The sequence below is a fragment of the Mytilus galloprovincialis genome, chromosome 4, assembly GCF_965363235.1.
Source record: "Mytilus galloprovincialis chromosome 4, xbMytGall1.hap1.1, whole genome shotgun sequence".
In the NCBI taxonomy this organism is placed as follows: domain Eukaryota; kingdom Metazoa; phylum Mollusca; class Bivalvia; order Mytilida; family Mytilidae; genus Mytilus; species Mytilus galloprovincialis.
The window spans coordinates 57,783,706-57,805,359 of NC_134841.1; the positions used below are offsets into that span (position 1 = coordinate 57,783,706).

At 31.3% G+C, this 21,654-nt stretch overlaps 1 protein-coding gene across 2 annotated transcripts in view; it reads right to left on the bottom strand.

The window, feature by feature from the left end:
• LOC143072520 (m7GpppN-mRNA hydrolase NUDT17-like) overlaps positions 1-21,094 on the bottom strand; it is a 44,865-nt gene extending 23,771 nt beyond the window's left edge. For both annotated transcript variants that reach the window (XM_076247488.1, XM_076247489.1), the window contains exons 1-7: positions 20,939-21,094; positions 14,897-15,019; positions 14,252-14,435; positions 12,658-12,683; positions 3,764-3,865; positions 1,779-2,020; positions 338-493 (exon numbers count right to left, since the gene is read on the bottom strand). In XM_076247488.1, the coding sequence (XP_076103603.1) occupies positions 340-493; positions 1,779-2,020; positions 3,764-3,865; positions 12,658-12,683; positions 14,252-14,435; positions 14,897-15,019; positions 20,939-21,019 (912 nt within the window). In that variant the 5' untranslated portion in view covers positions 21,020-21,094 and the 3' untranslated portion in view covers positions 338-339. The remainder of the gene's footprint in view (positions 1-337; positions 494-1,778; positions 2,021-3,763; positions 3,866-12,657; positions 12,684-14,251; positions 14,436-14,896; positions 15,020-20,938) is intronic.
• Between the last annotated feature and the right edge of the window lie 560 nt (positions 21,095-21,654).

Below are 21,654 nucleotides of genomic sequence, written 5' to 3' on the forward strand. Positions count from 1 at the left end.
ATTGCTAGAAATTAAAGAGACATGTGGCATTGCTAATGAAATTGACAAAAAATTTGACTACGTCGTCATAGGTAAAATAGCAATAAACAGATTATCAAAATTATGTTTATTTTATTGATAAATGGATAGGTTAATACAATCTGGACACTTATTATAAGACCAGAGTGGTCAATGTTGATGTAACTATGATATCATTATTAACATGACAAAATTTTAAATTTGACGACCTTAAATAGCCATTTCACACATATTTTTTGGTCAGAAAATATATATATATATCACAAAAAGATATTTTACACACATTAACATCTTTGCAAAATACATTTTGTATAATTACCATTATAATTTCCTTATAGAAAGCCATTCTTCTAGTGCAAACTTGGTCCCTGTGCTGACCCTCTCTGAATCTGAAAAGTCACCAGCAACTGTCATAAGTGGCAGTGTAGGTAGCATTGCCTCCTCTTGCTTCTCTTTTTCATTTATAATGAAACCTCTGAAAAATAAAACTTATATATAAATTTCATTTGATATATTTTGATCTAAATGCAAGGTAGAGCAGAATGCTGATATGGCTTTTCTTTTTTTATTCATAACAATCAATTATGTTTGTATGTGAACCAACTTATAAACAAAAGCATTTCACCTAGTTTTAATGGCATATGAAGTATTCCTCAGATTGCATTTTCTACACTTATGCTGGGGATGCCTAAAACAGCTTTTAACAAACATATTCATATTTACTTATCGACAAAAGTTCAAATGAAGTGGATGTTAGCAATTACAGGCAACTGTTTGGCATTCAACAATGAGAAAAACTCATACCCTATTGTCTGCTATAAAAGGCTCAGACATGAAAAATATGAAACGAGAGGGCACACATGAAATGTCTGCCTTCTTTAATAATCATTGATATGTTGATAGTCCTATTATAAAATATAAAGCTTTATTAGAAGTGTCACATAAACTTAACATTTAACAAGGAAACTAAACATTGACCAATAAACCATGAAAATGAGGTCAAGGTCAGATAAACCAATTGCCAGGCAGGGATGTACAGCTAACAATTCTTCCATATAACAAATATAGTTGACCTATTGCTTATAGTTTGAGAAAAACAGACAAAAACACAAAAACTTAACAGTGTGCAATGAATCTTGAAAATGAGGTCAAGGTCAAATGAAACCAGCACGACTGACATATAGATCATAAAATATTTCCATGCACCAAATATAGTTGACCTATTGCATACAGTATAAGAAAAACAGACCAAAACACAAAAACTTAACTAAAACCACTGAACCATGAAAATGAGGTCAAGATTAGATGAAACCTACCAGCTAGACATAAACACCTTACAATCATTCCATACACCAAATATAGTAGACCTATTGCATACAGTATAGGAAAAACAGACCAAAACACAATAACTTAACTATAACCACTGAACCATGAAAATGATGTCAAGGTCAGATGACACCTGCCAGTTGGACATGTACACCTTACAGTCCTTCCATACACCAAATAAACTACACCTATTGCTTATAGTAACTGAGATATGGTCTTGACCAAAACTTAATCTTGTTTACTGATCTATGAAATGAGGTCATGGTCAAGTCAAAACTGTCTGATGGGCATGAGGACCTTCCAAGATACGTACCTATCAAATATAGTTATCCTATTACTAACAATAAGAGAGAATTTAACATTATAAATTTGCATGTTGTGAGATTTGACCAAACTCTATATGCAAAAAGATATTTTCAAATTAGTAAACTTACTTGATTTCTGTAGTTATATGAGATCCTACTGCTGGGTTTTTAGCTGTTTCCTCACATGCTGATACTATTGCCTCCACAAGTGGTACATCCAACCATACACAAGCACCTACTTCTTTTGGACATAATTTTATTTGCTGATTGAGTTTTTCTGATGTCAGATTTGAAATCAACTTAGCATGGAGGTATAGGACAATATGATGTCTTTTTGGCTGTCCCAGGGTTAACTTTGTTGGGAATACTGACTACAAAACAGATTTTGTGGTTTAGTAAAACACTAGTTGTCCACTATTTAGGATATAAAAAGAATGAAAAGCTAATCGTATTAACAACCATATGTTTATTTTTTATGCCCTAAGGCACTATAAGAAATAAGGACAACTTTCCTTATTCTTTATTTTGTGTTTTTGATTTTAATAGTAAAAAATATATTACAATAGTTTCAAACTTGTTTAAAATCAATCTGTTCCATAGCTGATCATGCGAAATTTACCTCAAAGTGCTGTATACAGTAAGTGTAAAAAAAAATTTTTCTTACATTGGCAGATCCAGGTAGGAACTCCCTCTAATTATGACAATCAATGTTCTTGATTAGGGACATATGGTTTGACCCCCTTTTAAAAATTGATGGGTCTTAGTCCTGTATTATGTTGGTATCTATTATAAAATTAAGATATTATTTTTAAGGATGGAAGATGTAATACTATCCAAATACTTGAAGCCCTTGAACAATTGAGCTGTAGGACAATAATTTAATTCCATCTTAACTTACTTAAATCATAACTATCCTGTATCTACATAAGCGACATATAAAATCAAGGTGCTTGTGAGCACTAATGGGTAAAGATTGCCTTCATTTTGCAATTTTGTGAACTTTAAACAAAACATTAAATTGTATTTTGTTAGGCAATTCAAAAGATTGAGTTGAGTTATCTTCCTTTGTTCAGGGTTGTATATTTTGTTGATAAACCTTTTTTTTATTAACAAATTCATATACCATGTTTTACTTATACAATTTTCAATCAAAAAATGTTTTCTGCACAAGTATAGTAATTCAATCACATAAATATCAAAAATAAAACATATCATTAATTTAGATTGAAATAAGGTACACAATTTCTTACTTCTGTTTTTTTGGAATTTTGGGTTCTCATTGCTCTTCAACTTTGTACTTGTTTGGCTTTATAACTTTTCTGATTTGAGCATCACTTATGAGTCTTATGTGGACGAAATCTGGATCTGGCGTATTAAATCATAAGCCTGATAACTATTTACACATCAGTTTTAGTGAATGAAATTTTGATACATTAAAATTATGCTGTTTCCTTATATTTATAATCCAATGCACTTTTTTCTTTAAATTATCAAAAGAAGTACATGTGTATAGATATCAAATAAGTACCATAGAGTTTTGACTACATTTCATGCAATCTTCACCCAAAAATGGTAGCAATGAGAGGTTTGATTTAAATCAGACTGTAAACATCATTGCAATAATCACATCACAACAGATTACTGGGGACATTAATACATCTTAAACCATCCTAAATCAATCTTAATCAATTCTGTCATTCTAGTTACAACTAATATAAAACTTATCTTTTTTTCTAATTTTATACTATGAAAAATTTTAAAATAAGAGAGACAACTCAGATAGTTGAGTTTAAAAACTTTGCATATTTTGTTTCTAAATAAAATCAAACTCTTATTTTTATATTCTAAAAGCACCTTATAAAGGCTATCTTCTTTTGTTTTATTTTTTTTTTAAATTAGACTGTTTAGTGTTCAATCTATTGATAAAAAAAAACGCTTTTTCCATCTATAACCCATTTACAAAATCAGACCATTTAGCACAAGTTTTAGCTTGAAAGAAAGCATCATTTCATTTTGTGTAATTTCAAGTGTGAACAAATTCTACCTTTTCAATTGAGACCCTCCATCTACCATAACCATAATGAGTTTTGAAGACAGTATAACTTTTTACATACCTCCCATAAAGCCAGAATATCTACTTGTTGATCTATACATTGTGCTGGTAAAATATGTAAGCCTGTTTCTTCTTCTAGTTCTCTTAAGCCTGCTTCTATCAACTGTAAAAACAGAAAAAGGAAAAATGCATTTATCTGTGTAATGCTCATTTTGCTTTTTAAACAAAGCTATGTAGAAATTATAATCAAAATAACAACACAATTTGTATGCATAGTTTGTTTTTTTTTAAAGTAGACTTTTGACAGACATAGGAAAACATTAAATAAAAAAAAAGAGTTTTATTTTCTTTTTAGGGCTAAAAAGTTCTTGGAAGTACAAAATTTATTATGAAACACCAAATACATTATTCTTAGTGGTTTCTGAAGTTCTGACCTTACAGTAATATTGGAGCTTTGGTTAAAAATTTAATAGATATAAGAAGATGTGGTATGAGTGCCAATGAGACAACTCTCCATCCAAATAACAATTTATAAAAGTAAACCATTATAGGTTAATGTACGGCCTTCAACATGGAGCCTTGGTTCACACCGAACAAAAAGCTATAAAGGGCCCCAAAATTACTAGTGTAAAACCATTCAAACGGGAAAACCAACGGTCTAATCTATATAAAAAACGAGAAACACGTATAAATTACATAAACAAACGACAACTACTGTACATCAGATTCCTGACTTAGGACAGGTGCAAACATTTGCAGCTGGATTAAACATTTTAATGGTATCAAACCTTTTTCCTTTTTCTGAAACAATAGCATAACATCACAACATAGAAAACCACATGATAAAATATCAATTGGAAGGCTTAACTCAATCAAACAACGTAAATTAACACACTATAAATAAATAAATTTGATCTGAAAGTCTTGTTGTCGTCTTAAAAACAAACCATGGTAAGCCCAAGACTAACACTGAAAGTTTGAGCTTATTTGTTATCATTTTTAGAACAGTTAAAAAATATTTCTATTGATAAATAAAAACTTCTGTGTGCTACAATGAATACTGTAAAGTTTGTCAACAATTTACATCAAATGGTGGAAAATAATTCTCTTGTACCATATTTCAGCCTATTTATGATATGGCAGCTATGTAAACCTTTTCTGTTGACCTGAAAATCGATATGGGTTATCACACCAAAGGTGCGTTTATACATTGTATCAACCAAAGATAGCTATAGTTAAAGATCGAATTTATAGCATAAATTGTCCGGTGTCTTCTCATTTATCCAACTTTTTAAAATAAGGCATTCTCATTTAGCCAACTTTTATTTTTGTTAATTATTGAGTTGTTTGTTTAGTAATTATAAGGTGTTTTTTCTAAAATTTGACAGTAAATTTGTTGGGAGAGATCCGTTTGCGCCAAAAATGCGTCCTTTTGCGCCACAACTTTTTTTCGTCATTGCTATGTTTGCGCCACATGTTTTAAAATTACATGGTATCATTTGCGCCAAAATCAAAACATACGATTGCGCCAATTAGAAGAAAAATTACTTCCCTACTCCTTTATTCGGACTTTGAACCGGCAGTTTACACTGCAAATGTTCTTTTTCTGAAACATATATTCTTCTTACTGCTGCTGCATGGGTACTTCCCAATTTAATGTATGTAGTAGCTTGTAACTTCACTTTATTGCCCAAAAACACAAACTTTGAAGGTTGAAATGCATAAAACAGTTCATAATAATTCTAATAATAATAGAGCCCGTACGCATGGTGGGAACAAAGCACTGTGTCATCAACATATGTGGCTAAAATATAATCAGCAAAAGCTTTTATTTTCTTCTCCATTAGTATATCTTTATTAAATATTCAGCAAAGCAATAAGTTTTATTCTCTATCTTTACATTGACGGTCTAGTGCATTTTAAGTCATTTCTCTCCAGATGCTCATCTTCATGGTGAAATATCGCCGAATATATGATACTTTTTGAGCCAAAAAAAAAAAGAATAAATATATACAATCATTATTATTTATGATAGCTATGTGTACAGATAAATTGGCGCATATGAGTTTCGAAAATTGGCGCAATTGATACATTTGGAAAATAAAATTTGGCGCAAATGATACCCCTGAAAAACAGTAATTGGCGCAAAAGAACTGCTGCCAATTTGTTTCTGTATGTTTTTATATTATTTAAAAAAATATATACATAAATAGGCTATAGTAAACTTGTTATATTTTATTTTTGAATAAAATTTAGTATATTTTGAATAAAATTAAGTATATTTTGAATAAAATTTAGTATATTTCATATAAAATCAGTATATTTGAATAATGAATAAATGTTTCATCTTTTATACAGAAGAAACCCACAAATCAATAATAATTTTATATTAACATTTTATTGAGTAAATATGATGTGTTTATTACTTTTTTAGACCTGTTAACTTTTATTTGTGGTGCTGATTCAAAGTGATTACCAAATTAATCATTGTTTTAGTTCAGCATATTTGCTCATCAATGCAAAAATCTAAACATTTTTCACAACCCAATCACATATCTCCAAGTGTTAAAAATTAAAACTATGTAACAGTACTCAGCAATCTTTCCAAAACATGTGAATGAATGAATGAATGAATGAATGAATGAACTAGATATTCTTATAAAGAATATTTCTTAGTTAAGCTCATGGCTAGTATATCATTTAATCCGAAATTTCATTATTGCACAAATGGCAAATGCACAAGTAAGAGTTCAACTAATTCCTCATGCCAGAGGTCACTACCTAGCAGTTGCAGGCTACAGATTGTGTTAAGACCAGAAAACAGGGAAGAGATGGAGAACTTGTATACTGGAAATGTACAGAAATGGACTGCGCTGGCACTGTCAACACCACAGATAATCTAGTTACCAGATTTCCAAGAGACCACAACCATCCACCATCACATGCTGATATCAAAGCCAAGCAATTCCTGTCACACTTATCAGAGAAAGCACGCTCCTGCCTAGACCCTTTACCAACACTCTATGACAGTGAAATAATACAGTTCCAGTGCAGGGAATGGGACGAAGACATCAGGCAGATTGTAGAAAAGATACCAACCTTTACAGCCTGTAAATCCTCACTATATCGTCAACGCAATACTGAACTACCTAGGCAGCCCGCCACCAGACAAGACATTGACTTACAAGGAGAATGGAGAGAAACTTCAACAGGTAATGATCAAATATTAATATACAAATAAGATGTTGTATGATTGCCAATGAGATACATTGTTTTTGTAACTCTACATCCAGACATAACATATAAGACATAGCTTTATTTAAAGTCGGTATAAGCAACATAATTTCAAACATAAGCTCTGAAAAGCTTTTAAAACCAAGACTTTTCGTTCATTTTATGTTTTTCCTATGAATAAAATAGAATTTGATTTTTTATGATAAAATATGCAACAAAAGTACAACATAAGATATGAAAATAACTAGATAAATATTGATAATGATTATTTATAGATATTGATATTCATGATTTTGTTGCTTTAATTATTTGTAATAATTATTTTATTTTTTATATTTTCAGGACAAAACTTTGTACTTTCAGAGGATAGTGACATCAACAAAATACTAGTTTTTGGTACTTCAGACAACCTTCGACACCTCAGCCAAGCCAATACTATATTTGCTGATGGAACTTTTTACGCTAGTCCAGTACTTTTTAAGCAGCTTTACACAATACATGCACTCATTGAAGAAGAGATGTACCCATTAATATTTGCTTTCCTGCCTGATAAATGTCAGACTACCTACCAACGTTTGTTTGCAATTCTTAAAGCAAGTGGAGCAGACAACAACACACCAATCAACCCAATCAGAATATTCACGGACTTTGAATCAGCAGCCTGTAATGCAGCAGAAACAGTCTTTCCTACTGCCAGTATCAAAGGCTGTTTATTCCACTTCTGCCAGCGCATCTGGAAAAAGGTACAGACTCTTGGTATGACCGAAGAATATAAAAACGATCCATTACTTCATCAACACGTACGACGAGCATCAGCACTTCCTTTGGTTCCTCCTCGCCAAGTTGAAGAAGTAGGGTTCTACGCACTGAATAACTATCAGACCGAAGATGCACACGTAACCAGCTTTAATGACTACGTCACAGAACAGTGGGTTGAAAGAGAACCAGAACGATGGAACCACTTCTCTACCGTAGGACCAAGGACAACAAATCATTTGGAAGGCTGGCACCACAAACTCAACAACCAGTTAAACAAGGCTCATCCTAACCTATTCCTCATCATGCAGAAGCTTAGGAATACACAGGCTGTCACAGAAATTCGACTCATCCAGTACGCTGCAGGGGGGAAACGCAAGACTCGCAAGTTAAAGTACCGCAACATAGACAACAGACTTACCCAACTTAAGGAGAGACTACGCAAGGACAGATCAACGTAAATGACTACACTGATGCAGTATCCCACCTACTTAAACTCTGATGAAGATCAAATGAACATTCCTTTAGGGTGCTATGAATATTTCTGTGCTACGTTTGTTAACCTTTTAATAAAAAAAAATTTATGATGTGTGTATCTATAGTGGACATTTCTTTCAGAGATGGGTCCGATTACTTTCAATGTAATTGATTAAATTACAATTACTTTGTCATTTGTACGATTAAATTAAATTAATGATTACATCATTTTTGAAAGTATCTGATTAAATTAATGATTACATTGGCAAAGTAATCATGATTACATCTGATTACAATGAATTTAAAAACAAAACATTTTGAATGATGTGAATGATAAACGTTCAATATAACTATAGCATTTTTGAGAAAGTATTTTATTTGGTTCAATTATTAAATGATAACTTCAAATTAAACTTCATCTATTTAAATAAACACCAAATTTAACTACACATATATATATATACATTACACTTTATCACCAATGATCTCTGAATTATTTTGAATTAAATTTAATAAAGATATATCATAAGAGTTTTTTGTTTGTCTTCTGACCTCTTTCATAATTTATATGTATTCCAAGTTGCAGTTTATGGAAGTTTAAATATGGATGAAATAAAGTTACCGGTTAAAACTATGTTTTAATAGAAATGTTTAACCAAATTGTAAACAATATGCAAGTACTAAAAATCATTGCATTTTACATGTCCAGTCCAATTTTTTAAAATTCTAAACAACATATTTGTCCAACTTTTAATTTAGTTTGTGCTAATTAGATAAATTTTCCTGTCTGATTTATCTTTTATCATATATATTTCCCTACAGCTATACTCAATTGGTAATTGCAATAAAAACAAACCTTAATTAGTCTCCTTCCTGTCAATTCAAAGGGGCGTATTGCATTTCCGCTAATTTTTCAAAGTCCCAATACCACGTTTCCGCAAATTTAAAGTATACGTTTCCGCAATTTGTATTTATTACTTTTCCGCAAATTTACCTGGTAAAATATAAAGATTTGAATGTACATATATGATAAATTATTTCTTTTTTCTTTTTAATAAAGAAAATGTTCTGATGTCAGTATAGCTACAATTTACTAGATATAACTAGTTGACTCGGGTAAGCATGAGTTAAACTTCATTGAGAAATCTTTGGTTTGGCTTACCTGAAACTGACGTGATTGAAGAATGCTTGTTGAAATAATTGCCGATGCTCTATCTGACGATAAGTGCACGAGGTCTGCCGATTATATATTGGAATTTTATATAGATGGCAATTGAGATTTCTGAACGAGCAGTTTTACGCTAGCCATCCTAACTAATTTGTCTTTATCGATGTGTTATTGAAATTGAAGACAACACCTTACATAAAGATGAGAACTCTAACTGTAAAAGCACCTGTTCGGAAATATGAAAAGGATAATATGGACTTCCTTCCTAGACAAAATACAAAACTTGTAAACGGTGAATGTGCTTCTATGGACTTTGTACGACGTGTTGGCTACAAATATTCTGCCAGAACTAACTTATGAACTCATATCAAGATATTTTTGAACATACGTTTTCATACATTTTAATGATGTATTTTACTTAAATGTTATGATGACCTTTAACGTAATACATATTTATTTTTTATTATAGCTTTGCTTTCGATCAATAGGTATTCCTTTATTATTTGCGGAAAAGTAATAATTTATTTTTTCCGGAATAGTTACTTTTTTTCCGGAAAAGTAAGACATTTATTTGCGGAAACGTAAACTTTTTTTTCCGGAAACGTCATCTTTTTTTCGCGGAATTGTAATGCCAATTTGCGGAAACGTAAAACGCCGATTCAAAGTTGACAAAAGTCACAAAAATTAACAAAAGATTATAATTCAGGGTTAAAGAAAAGTATTACTTGAATATATAACAGTTATTATCAAATATTAATATGAAGATCATTATAAAATGATGAATATACCTGCATGTACAATATCTTTTACCAAGATAAAAGGTATATAATTGTATCATATGTCTCTGCTTAGGATAATGATAAAATTGAGAATGGAAATGGGGAATGTGTCAAAGAGACAACAACCCGACCAAATAAAAAACAACAGCAGAGGGTCACCAACAGGTCTTCAATGTAGCGAGAAATTCCCGCACCCGGAGGCGTCCTTCAGCTGGCCCCTAAACAAATATATACTAGTTCAGTGATAATGAACCCCATACTAATTTCCAAATTGTACACAAGAAACTAAAATTAAAATAATACAAGACTAACAAAGGCCAGAGGCTCCTGACTTGGGACAGGCGCAAAAATGTGGCGGGGTTAAACATGTTTTGTGAGATCTCAACCCTCCCCCTATACCTCTAACCAATGTAGTAAAGTAAACGCATAACAATATGCACATTAAAATTCAGTTCAAGAGAAATCCGAGTCTGATGTCAGAAGATGTAACCAAAGAAAATAAACAAAATGACAATAATACATAAATAACAACAGACTACTAGCAGTTAACTGACATGCCAGCTCCAGACTTCAATTAAACTGACTGAAAGATTATGATTTCATCATATGAACATCAGGCACAATCCTTCCCGTTAGGGGTTTAGTATCATACCATCATAACATATATGAGAAGAACATAACCCGTGTCATGCCAACAACTGTTTTTAGAATAAATGTGTTTAGTTCCGATGCAAAGACCTTATCAGTGACTCAATATTAACGCCAAAATATGCAATCTTTAATGACTTGACAACAGTATCGTAATTATATCCCTTCTTAATAAGTCTATTCAAAGGTTTTGTAAGTTTCTGAGGTGAATACTGACACCTTTGTGCTTTATAAAGAATATTACCATAAAAAATTGGATGTGAAATACCTGAACGTATTAGAAGTCTGCATGTTGAGCTATATTTACGAATGATGTCTTTATACCGATGATAAAATTTAGTAAATGTTTTGACTAGTTGACTTTTCAGTACTGTAACAGTTTATTTTTTACTGAAGTAGACATGCTTAAAGTAACCAAACCATTTTAGTATGTTAAAAATTTATCAAATATGAATAACAAAGATGTTCATTTAATGACAAAAAACACAATTTTAGATTTATTTCATTGTAATCAGAATGTAATCAAAAAGTAATCATAATTACAGGGTATTTTGAAAAGTAATTGATTAAATTAAATTACATGTAATCCGATTTTTGGCTGATTAATGATTACACTGATTACTTGAAAAATTGTAATCAATTACAGCTGATTAACGATTACAATTACAATTACCCCAAGTCTGATTTCTTTAATGCCATTGTATGTTGTGTGAATCTACTGAACATTCATTTAGTCACGGTGTGCGGTTGATATTACTGTGCCAGTATTTTATAATCTTTGTTCTGGAATTGCTTTTGCTTTTTTTATATATATGTATGCATATATGTTTTGTGAGATTTTGTTCTGTTCAGTCTTTGTGTAGTAAAACGTATTCAACTTATATTTTGTCCTATTTGGATCTTGTGAACAGAAGAACAGAAAAAAATGAACGAAGAGGATCTAATACACAAAAAAAGCTCCATCTCATTGACAAATCCCTTCATGAATAAAAGTACAACTGATATTTTTCTATCCAATTCACATTTTAGTTAACGGTTAAATAACTTTAAAATACTTTCAAATGATTTACATTACATTAACTAAATGTCAGTTGCACATTTTAACATGCTATGCTAAATAATACTACAGAAAATTTAATCCCGGTATAATTTTCAGTCTTATTTTTCACCTGTCATTCAACCAAACTCTACTTGGAAAACCCTTTGTTCTAATCTTGATTACCTTTGATCTCATCTATCCAACTTTTTTTTTACCTGTACTACCTATATTTTTAAAAAGTTGGATAAATGAGAATGAACCAATTGTCCAGAATCAAAACCTTTTCCAAAATTTTATAAATTTTTAACCTACTTACTAAAAATCAATAGGGTCTATCTCATTCTAAGTTTTGTAAAGGTTAGACATAAATTATTGTTCAAAAGGAAGAAAAAAAAAACACCTTTCAGCCCCAATTTCTGTCTATCATCTGCTACTGTAAACTTGATCTTTGACATAGTGACCTAAATGTCAATGGGTAAATAATTGTTACATACAGCAATACAAAAGACAGTTATTTATATATATGGTAAAAGTTATTTGTATGATTCTAAGGATAATTCTAACATGTGGAGTTTTAAATAAAGCCAAAATTTCAGTCTATTAATATCTGCCATGACCTTGACCATGGCCAATTGACCCCAAAATTGATAGAGGTCTAGTTATCACTATCAGTTATTGTTGAAAATGTTGTGGTGAAAGATAGACCAATGGTAAAAAAAACAAAATCTAGACAGTTAAAACTTCAGACTAGTGGAAGGACTTCATTATTTCATAATCATTATAAAAGAATGTATCAAATAAAAAATAAACGACTCTCTTTATTTCTATGTTATACTAAATTAAATGTAACTCACAGTTTCATTCACTTCTATATGTCCTCCTGGAAAAGAAATAGGGTAGAATTTAGTCAAACAATGTAGATCTTGTTGCTCAAACACTATTTATGATGTTGCTATATGAATGTTATTTTCATAGTTAATACATCAGAATAATTGAAGGATCCTAGCAATAACTAAAATATTTCTCTTAAACTGCATTGTTTTATACATTCAAGGGGTTTATAGTCAAAATTTTGAGATTTCAGGGTTCAACTCTTTTCAGTAATGTCATCTTTTTATATCCTGTCCTATTGTTGATTCTGGTGTTTCTTTGAAATAAAATTGATGCAAAAAGGCTTACTAAAACATTCTTGCAAATATGAAATTAAGTAGATATCATTTTTTGTGTCAGTAGATGGCAATCTCTTAAAACTTATTATCTCACATCTTTGTTGTTTCATATTTTGTACACATTTTAGAACAAAGTTTTTAATCAAATTCATTGAATTATCAAATTTCACTACTCAGTAAACTTTATTTCCCTTCTTTAAATACAATACATTTGAAAACATCATTGTTGTTTGAAAAAAAAGTAGAAAAACAAAATTATATATATCATAAAATCGATCAGGAGTTGTCTCCCATAGACCTAGAACTATAAAAATTATGTAATTTCTCCAGGTCACAGTGGCACCCAAAATAACTTTATGTTTTGTCAATAACTTGGTTTATAATCAGGTTACTTAGTGTGAATGTGTATTCATGTTTTTTTTTTTGTTTAAATGTACTTTAATCATTCTAATCATTTTCTGTGCTTTATTTTGTAATTCATTTGATTGTATAAAATATAGCTCAAATTTTGGGCACCATGATTGGTTAATAAAAATATCTTATTTATCTTATTGAATCATAAATCTAGCCAATTTCCAAGATTTGTATTTCTAACATGTCAAAAATTATAATATGCCTGTCAGTAGGAAAATATTGTATTTTTGGGTATACTATTTAGCTGAATTTGAATGACCTTAGATCTGTTTCTAAAACAATGCGTAACCATATGACCTCAAGCAACAACCAATTTTCAGTTATGACGTTGGTCAAATTTTTGAAATTGTGATATGTGTGAATATAAATAGGGTAATATTTTTTAAGTGGGTGTTAAATACACCATTATCTTTACTCAGAGGTGTGCTTTTGAAAGACAGGATCTTCATACAAGTTGAGACAAGACAATGCTGGACAAGTTTACATACAAGTGTAAAAACATCTATATGGCATACATGTGTGCTGTCCTGTGTGAGCCATGGTTCCATGTTGAAGACAGTACTGTGACCTATAATGTAAAAAAAAAATGGGGTATGATTGCCAATGAGACAACTCTCCACAAGAGACCAAAATGATACAGAATTTAACAGCAAGAGGTCAATGTACCACCTTCAACAATGGGCAAAGCCCATACCACATAGTCAGCTATATAAGGCCTAAAAATGGTTTACTTTTACAATTTTACAAATTGTGACTTGGATGGAGAGTTGTCTCATTGGCACTAATACCATATCTTCTTATATCTATAAATGTGTTTTATTTTTAAAATTTTTTTGTTTGTTTTGATCTACCGTAAATTCATTACCTGGAGGAACCCATACACCTGGAAATGTTCGCAGTGCCTTAGATCTACGAGTCAATAGAATTTGACCATCAGCTGACTCTAAGATTACTGCTGCACCAACATCAATTCCTCTCTGTTTTGTATCATCTGGCAGTCTGCTTTCCTCTAAAGGAGACAAATTTCTGATGGGACAAAATGAAGGATGCTGTAAAATAGAAAATTTGGTATCAAGTTAATTTTCATATTGTTATTCTTACATGTATGTCATTAAGAAATGTGGCACTAAACATGAGCTTTATGGAATATCAGCTGTGTCCAAATGACCACAGATATATTATACCGTTTTTAAATTTCCTAGACACAATCTCCTTATATCTTCACTGATTGAGACATCCCTGATTGAGACATGTCATTGAATTCATCATTGCAAGAAGCAATATGACCTTAGCCACATGTGAATTAATAACTGATCACCCTTAGTTTTAGTGGAGTTGTTGTAAAATGTACCTCAGTCTTTCATTTTTTATGTAGTTTTTCTAGAATGTAGATTTTGCTATACAAAAGATTGTCCTTTTGGTATCTTTTGTCTCTTTTAATTATGAGTTGTTGGATAGTTTCCAAAAGTAAAGGAGTTTGCCTTTTAATGTAATGCTAAAGTCTTATTACCTGTATTTTAACCGGTTGGACAGTATCTGATTTGTCTGTAATTATAAGTTGATTGTTGACCAAAAGTGGACACAGAAGAGTGGTCAGCTTGGTTTTGTCAGTTTCAAAGTAATCAACTATGCACTACAACAACAACAACACATATTATATATCAATATTTATTTTGTTCTTTAAAAGCTCAATACACCATATAACTTTACATCCTGGTTTTTGTATACCAAGATCATGAAGATAAAGCTTTCTTTTTAATATTTTTTTTATTTCAATGTACATGTTACACAAATGATATCGGATATGTTCCTTATGTCGTAACTACAATCCCCTTCCCTTTCATGAATGTGACCTACCGAATTAGACTATTTACCGGATTTGTAATCACATAAGCAACACGACGGGTGCCATATGTGGAGCAGGATCTGTTTACCCTTCCGGAGCACCTGAGATCACCCCTAGTTTTTGGTGGGGTTCGTGTTGTTTATTCTTTAGTTTTCTATGTTGTGTCATGTGTACTATTGTTTTTCTGTTTGTCTTTTTCATTTTTAGCCATGGCGTTGTCAGTTTGTTTTAGATTTATGAGTTTGACTGTCCCTTTGGTATCTTTCGTCCCTCTTTTACACAGTGTTCTGGCTGGGATTTGAAAAAGGTAGGGTGCTAGTCAGAAAAAAGGCAATTTTACGCATAAATGTCTTTGAAAAAAGGTCAATTTTACACATTAATTCAGGTCACTGAAAATCTAAGTGCTGGATAGCACCTGTGGAAAGATTGGAAGAGTTAAGTTTCAATAATTTCAAATTAAGGTATGGTGGGGACAACAGAGCAATAATAAAACAGAATTAGTGAAAATTGTATGAACAGCAGGTCTCAAGCAGGAATAAAAGTGTTTTTCCAGTATGAAGATAAAATAAGCTCAAATTAAATAATATGGGTCTCTGAATTTGCACAATTTCATTTAAACAGCAGTTTATTTCTACCGGTATCCAAATAATGTTGCCTGTTTTGAACATATAGATATAGGAAGATGTGGTGTGAGTGCCAATGAGACAACTCTCCATCCAAATATTTAAATAAAGTATAAAAAAAATAAAATTGAGAATGAAAATGGGGAATGTGTCGAGACAACAACCCGACCAGATAAAAACAACAGCAGATGGTCACCAACAGGTCTTTAATGTAGCGAGAAATTCCCGCACCCGGAGGCGTCCTTCAGCTGGCCCCTAAACAAATATATACTAAGTCCAGTGATAATGAACGCCATACTAATTTCCAAATTGTACACAAGAAACTAAAATTAAAATAATACAAGACTAACAAAGGCCAGAGGCTCCTGACTTGGGACAGGCGCAAAAATGCGGCGGGGTTAAACATGTTTGTGAGATCTCAACCCTCCCCCTATACCTCTAACCAATGTAGAAAAGTAAACGCATAACAATATAAACCATTATAGGTCAATGTTTAAAAAAAAAAATTGCATATCAAAAATTGTTCTAGTAAATGTTACCAATTTCTTGTATTAAGACATAAGTTCTAGACCAACAGCTAAGAACTTTAAGTGTCAACAAAAATAATCTTAAAATGTTGTTTTGGGGCATTTTGTTAGTTGAAACATAGGTTATATGACATTGAAGATTAAAAGTTATAGAGTGCCTTTTGATCAATTTATAAAGTTTTTTTTCAGCACAGGGCATTGAAAATGTACTTTTTCAACTTAAACAAATTAAGAAACTTATTTTATTGAAATGCAGATTTTTCTTGATAGCAAAAATATATATTCACATATTATAAAAATTCAAATGACTAAAATAGACATAATGATTGAGGGGGAATAAATTAATAAAAAATGGTTGGTTATAATTGGCCGTACGGTGACCTTTAGTTGTTAATGTCTGTGTCATTTTGGTCTTTTGTGGATAGTTGTCTCATATGCAATCATACCACATCTTCTTTCTTATATATTGGTTATAATTAAAAGTTTTAAAATTTTGAAACTGTTTCAAACCAATTTCTGATAAAAAAAAAAGTGAACTGATCTAAATTGTTGATTTATTACAGATGATTATTGTAATTTATCAAGTAAATTATAGACCTTACTTAATACCTTTTATATATTCATATTTATATTTTTTTTTCCATTTTATTTTAAAGATCGTGTTAATCCTTAATTAATCATTTATCTTTCAGACATAATTTACAGATGTTTTTTTCACAGATTTTTGTAGCCGATATTTATTTCTTTTTTCAATCCCCCCCCCCTTTTTGAATCGTAATTTAATTGCATTTAATTTTCGCAAAAGAAATGATAGTATTACATTTAATTTTTTTCAAAACTGAAAGAAGAAACATTCAGTATTTTGTTCCAAAATTAAGGGAACTCGTAACAATCCTATATAGTTTGAAAAAGGTTTCTTAAGATGTGGTACACATAATTTATTTCTTTATGTTATAAAATGAAAACAAATGAAGATCTTGACCTTTTAATACATTTTTCAGTTTCCTAAATATTTCAGAAGTATTTTTTTTTAAAAAAAGTGGAGCTTCAGCCATGGAATAACATGAAAATGAGTATGTTGTACCATAGCTAAGCTCCGCCTTCTTTCCTTTGGATTCTAGTTGAGTTGCATATTTAATTAGCAAAGTATGGTACAACATCAATTTGCATATAATATACCATGGTTTTCCCTCACCACAGTTTTTAAGCAAATTATTTCATTAAAACATCAAAGGAAAAATTCCAATTTATGTTACAATTAGCACATAACTTTTATTATGCATTCAGTGATTCTTGTAAATTTAAGTTTCAGTTAAAATGGAGTAATATATTTCCATACTTTTGGCACAATTTTATATGGTTGACATCATAAATATATAGTCATGATGCTGAGACCCTTTTAGGAAGCTGTTTCCTTCATATTATATAGTTACTGTTACAATATCAGTCTCACCAAGTATGTAAACAGATATTGTGATTTTTTTATACTTCATTGCACGTTATAGATCAGTTAATGGAAGTAAAGATGCAAAATATAATTTTTTAAATATTTAGTTTTGAAGTGTATTGAAGTGAAAAAAATTTATATTTAATCCTTTTACGAAAAGAAACATAAATTTAAGGAATATAAAATATATTGTGAACAGGTGATAAATAAGGGGAAGTAACTCATTTTGTTGATATACACAAATTATCAGGGCTGTAATTAGCCTCTCCTAATAGTGAGGCAAAATATATTTGCTGAGCAGAGTGAGGGGAACAAATTTTGGCGAGGGGTGTGGGAAAAATAACGCAAAATCATGCATTCTGAGCGTTTCCCAGACTCTTTCTGACATTGAAACACAATTAATTTTTAGCTATTTTTTCTCCACAAAATTCTGGTCTCAAAGTAAAAAACATAGATTTATTATAATTTAAGACTTTTACGTTTCACGGACAACATTAAAAGACTGATATGTAGGATAAGTCTGTCTGTCTGTTCTCGTCTTGTATTGTGCTTAGACTTTGGTGATTTTTTTATGACTAGATTTAAATATAGTGACAGTGCAGTGTTATACTTTAAGTACTAGTACTGCTTAAGTCGACACTAGGGACCATCTTGGTATTAAAGATTCTTTTATTGTTGAAGAACCCTCCAGCAACTTTGACCATTGAACATTAATAATTTTTCTATGCATGGACTTTGTGTGTGATTAGGTTTCGTGCACATTTACTCCATATTTCTTTATTTTCTGTTAAAGGGTCTGAACATGACTGAATGCAAGTTTAACCCTTCAATGTTAAAGGTCATATAGCAATACATTATTGTTTTTTTTTCAAATTATTTGATATAGGGAAATTGGTGACCTTACTTTAATTTAAACCATGTCATCTATCTAGTTTTATCTACAAAAAAAAAAGCCAGTTTTGTATTCTTTGCATGCATGATATCAAGTTCAATTCTCCATTCAAAAACGACTATTTTTTTCTGTGTCTTGTAGCATCGCCTATTCTTAAAATATTCTCTCGCACAATATCTGGACATCAGTGGGCATACAACATAATGCGCGCCGCGTTGCAAGTTAACCATGTACCCTACATGCATGAGAACTTTTCCAGGGAAGACACTGACATTGCAAAACCACACGTTTACAAATGAAAATCAACACTCAGACTATAGTCATAAAGTAGGACAATAAATGAACAAAAGACAAACCCGGGACATAGAAGTACAAACAATAGACTATCAACTTTGAAAACTAAAAGCTTCTTGCTAGACACTTTCCGAGAATATAATTTGATATTAAGATAATTTTTTGTTTCAGTCATTTTTTTCAAATTTCTAACATGAGGCATTTGCCTCAATGGAGTTAGGGCCCTGATTATGTATGACCTAAAGCTAAGTTAATTTACAATGTGTTTGACACCAAAGCTGTCAGAAGCCATGCACTTAATGGGTTACTTAATTTGACAGTTTGCAAAGGTAGCTGAACTTCTTGTTCATGGAAGAATTACAAAGGACAAGGTTCACTTATGGCACAAAATGGCCTAAAATATCAATTTTATCATAAAACACCAAAAAGGTCTCAATTTGGTTCTTAAATGGGTCTATTTTAAAAGTCTAAATGCTAAATACATCAGTTCTTTTCATAAGAGTACAAAATATTCTCCAAACTATGCCCATTTTGGACATTTTGTCAAAATATGATGATTTTGTGCATTTTTCAGACCTAAAAGCTTTAGAAACAAATTGGCTGCCACCTATGATCCAAAATGTGTTGTAACCTAAAGATTCTAATTTTGATATAGATTTCATCAATATAAAAAAAATTTGGATCGTAGATGGCGGCCAAGGTTAATTATGCCAAAAACAATTAAAATCATGGGGGAAAAGTACCAAAATTGACATTTTAATATAAATTATGTTTATTTAAGGGGTCACAGCTCCATAAATTATAAAGGAAAGTGCCAGAAGAAATTTTTGTGTCTTACTAGTATTATCACAAGTATTTCTATGTGAAATTTGTAATTTTTTTACCCGATTTAAAAAACATAAAAAAAATCAGGGCCAATTTTAACCCTTTATGAACCTTCTCCTTTACCGCTATTTCAAAGGCAGAAATTGCTGATTTTCCACGATTAAAACGGCAGGGCGCCAGAGGGATGGCAGAAAAAGGCACGGGCGTCAATAAAAAAAAAAAGGGTGGGAGCTGCGCCCTGTTCAAACTTTATAGCTAGAACACTGATGTACATGTATCTGCTTTGCATATTTTTTGATTGCCATTAATCAAACATATTATTTTAACGGATTTTGCAGATTAATGGTAATGATAAAAACATGACATACATGCACTGAAACCATCTACATGTTTCTTAAGTTTATGTGTTGTTTTATTGCAGTAACCACAAACATTCGTTTCCTGCAATGGTAAAGGCTCCTTCCTCTGTATTTCCACAAGGAGAGGGTTTACTATATATACATGTAACATGAAACAACATAACTGTATAAGGCATACCAAGGATTTGTATTGTGTTATTAGGGATCCTAGGACATACACTGTGGCATTGTGTACCCGATATGAATAACCTTGTTGTGTGGCCTCCACTGAAGTTACATACTGGTGAAATGGTTACATGCTCGGGTAATAACTTAAATCTGTTACACATTTAATTTGGGTTATATATTATCTATCAAAACAGAGACATATATACACATGTGTATATATATGTCTCTGATCAAAACAAGTGCTTGTGCAGTCAACTAAGGCCAAACAAAAAAGTATGTGTGGTTCCAGATACATCTGAAAAAAAGTTAGGGTAGGTACAGTGTACATGTACATGTAGGTAGGGATTTTTTTTTATTTTATGTTTTTGTTTACATTGAGTCTATGGGAGCAACATTCTGACTTTAACAGTGCTTAATGAAAAATGACAATAAAATCTTTAGGGTAGGCTATTTTTAAGCTGAAAAATTAGGGACGGTAGGGTTACTGGAACCACACATATATTTTTATTTGGCCTAATCTACAAAAAAATGTATATATTTCATTATTTGTAAATTGAGATAATCATTAAACCTGTGTGAATCTGGCAATACATGGTTTGTTGTCTATTCCTTTTCTCTGAACATGAACGAGTATTCTTTTTGAAGATGCCATAAGTATTCACGTACAAATCAACTCCCAAATCGTGTGGTGAGACCAAAGTTTCCAAAACAATAAAGTTATGTCCCTTGTTAGTACCGCGGGGAATGGAGGCTTTCGGGTCGATCCGGCCCCACGTCGATCCGGCCCAAGTCGATCCGTCCCACGTCGATCCGGCCCCACGTCGATCCGGCCCATATGTAAAGTCGATCCGGCCCCAATAAAAAATATATTTATAGGGAACAGAAATAAAGATATATAAATGATGTAAATTAATTAATAAATATTTATGATTTTTATTATAATGTAATAGTTGTAGACTACGGTAAAAAAGAAAAATCTTCAGATGAGTATAAAACAACTAGATTGATTATGTTTTTATTACAAGTTTTCAAGATTATTGGGTATAATTATAATTAAAACAATTCAAACATCAACATTAATCAGCAGTAATTAGCAATTTCTTTCAATTGACTTTGATTCTAACAAGTCTTTCATCTTGTGTAATAAATGAGTTCTCAACTAAAATTTGTAATTCTCATATGCTAAAAGAGAATTTTTTGACAATTTTTGAATTTTTAAGGTAAAATTATGTTGTATTCTACTAAATTTTTCAATGTCCAGAGAAAATGTTACGGCCATGTTCCATA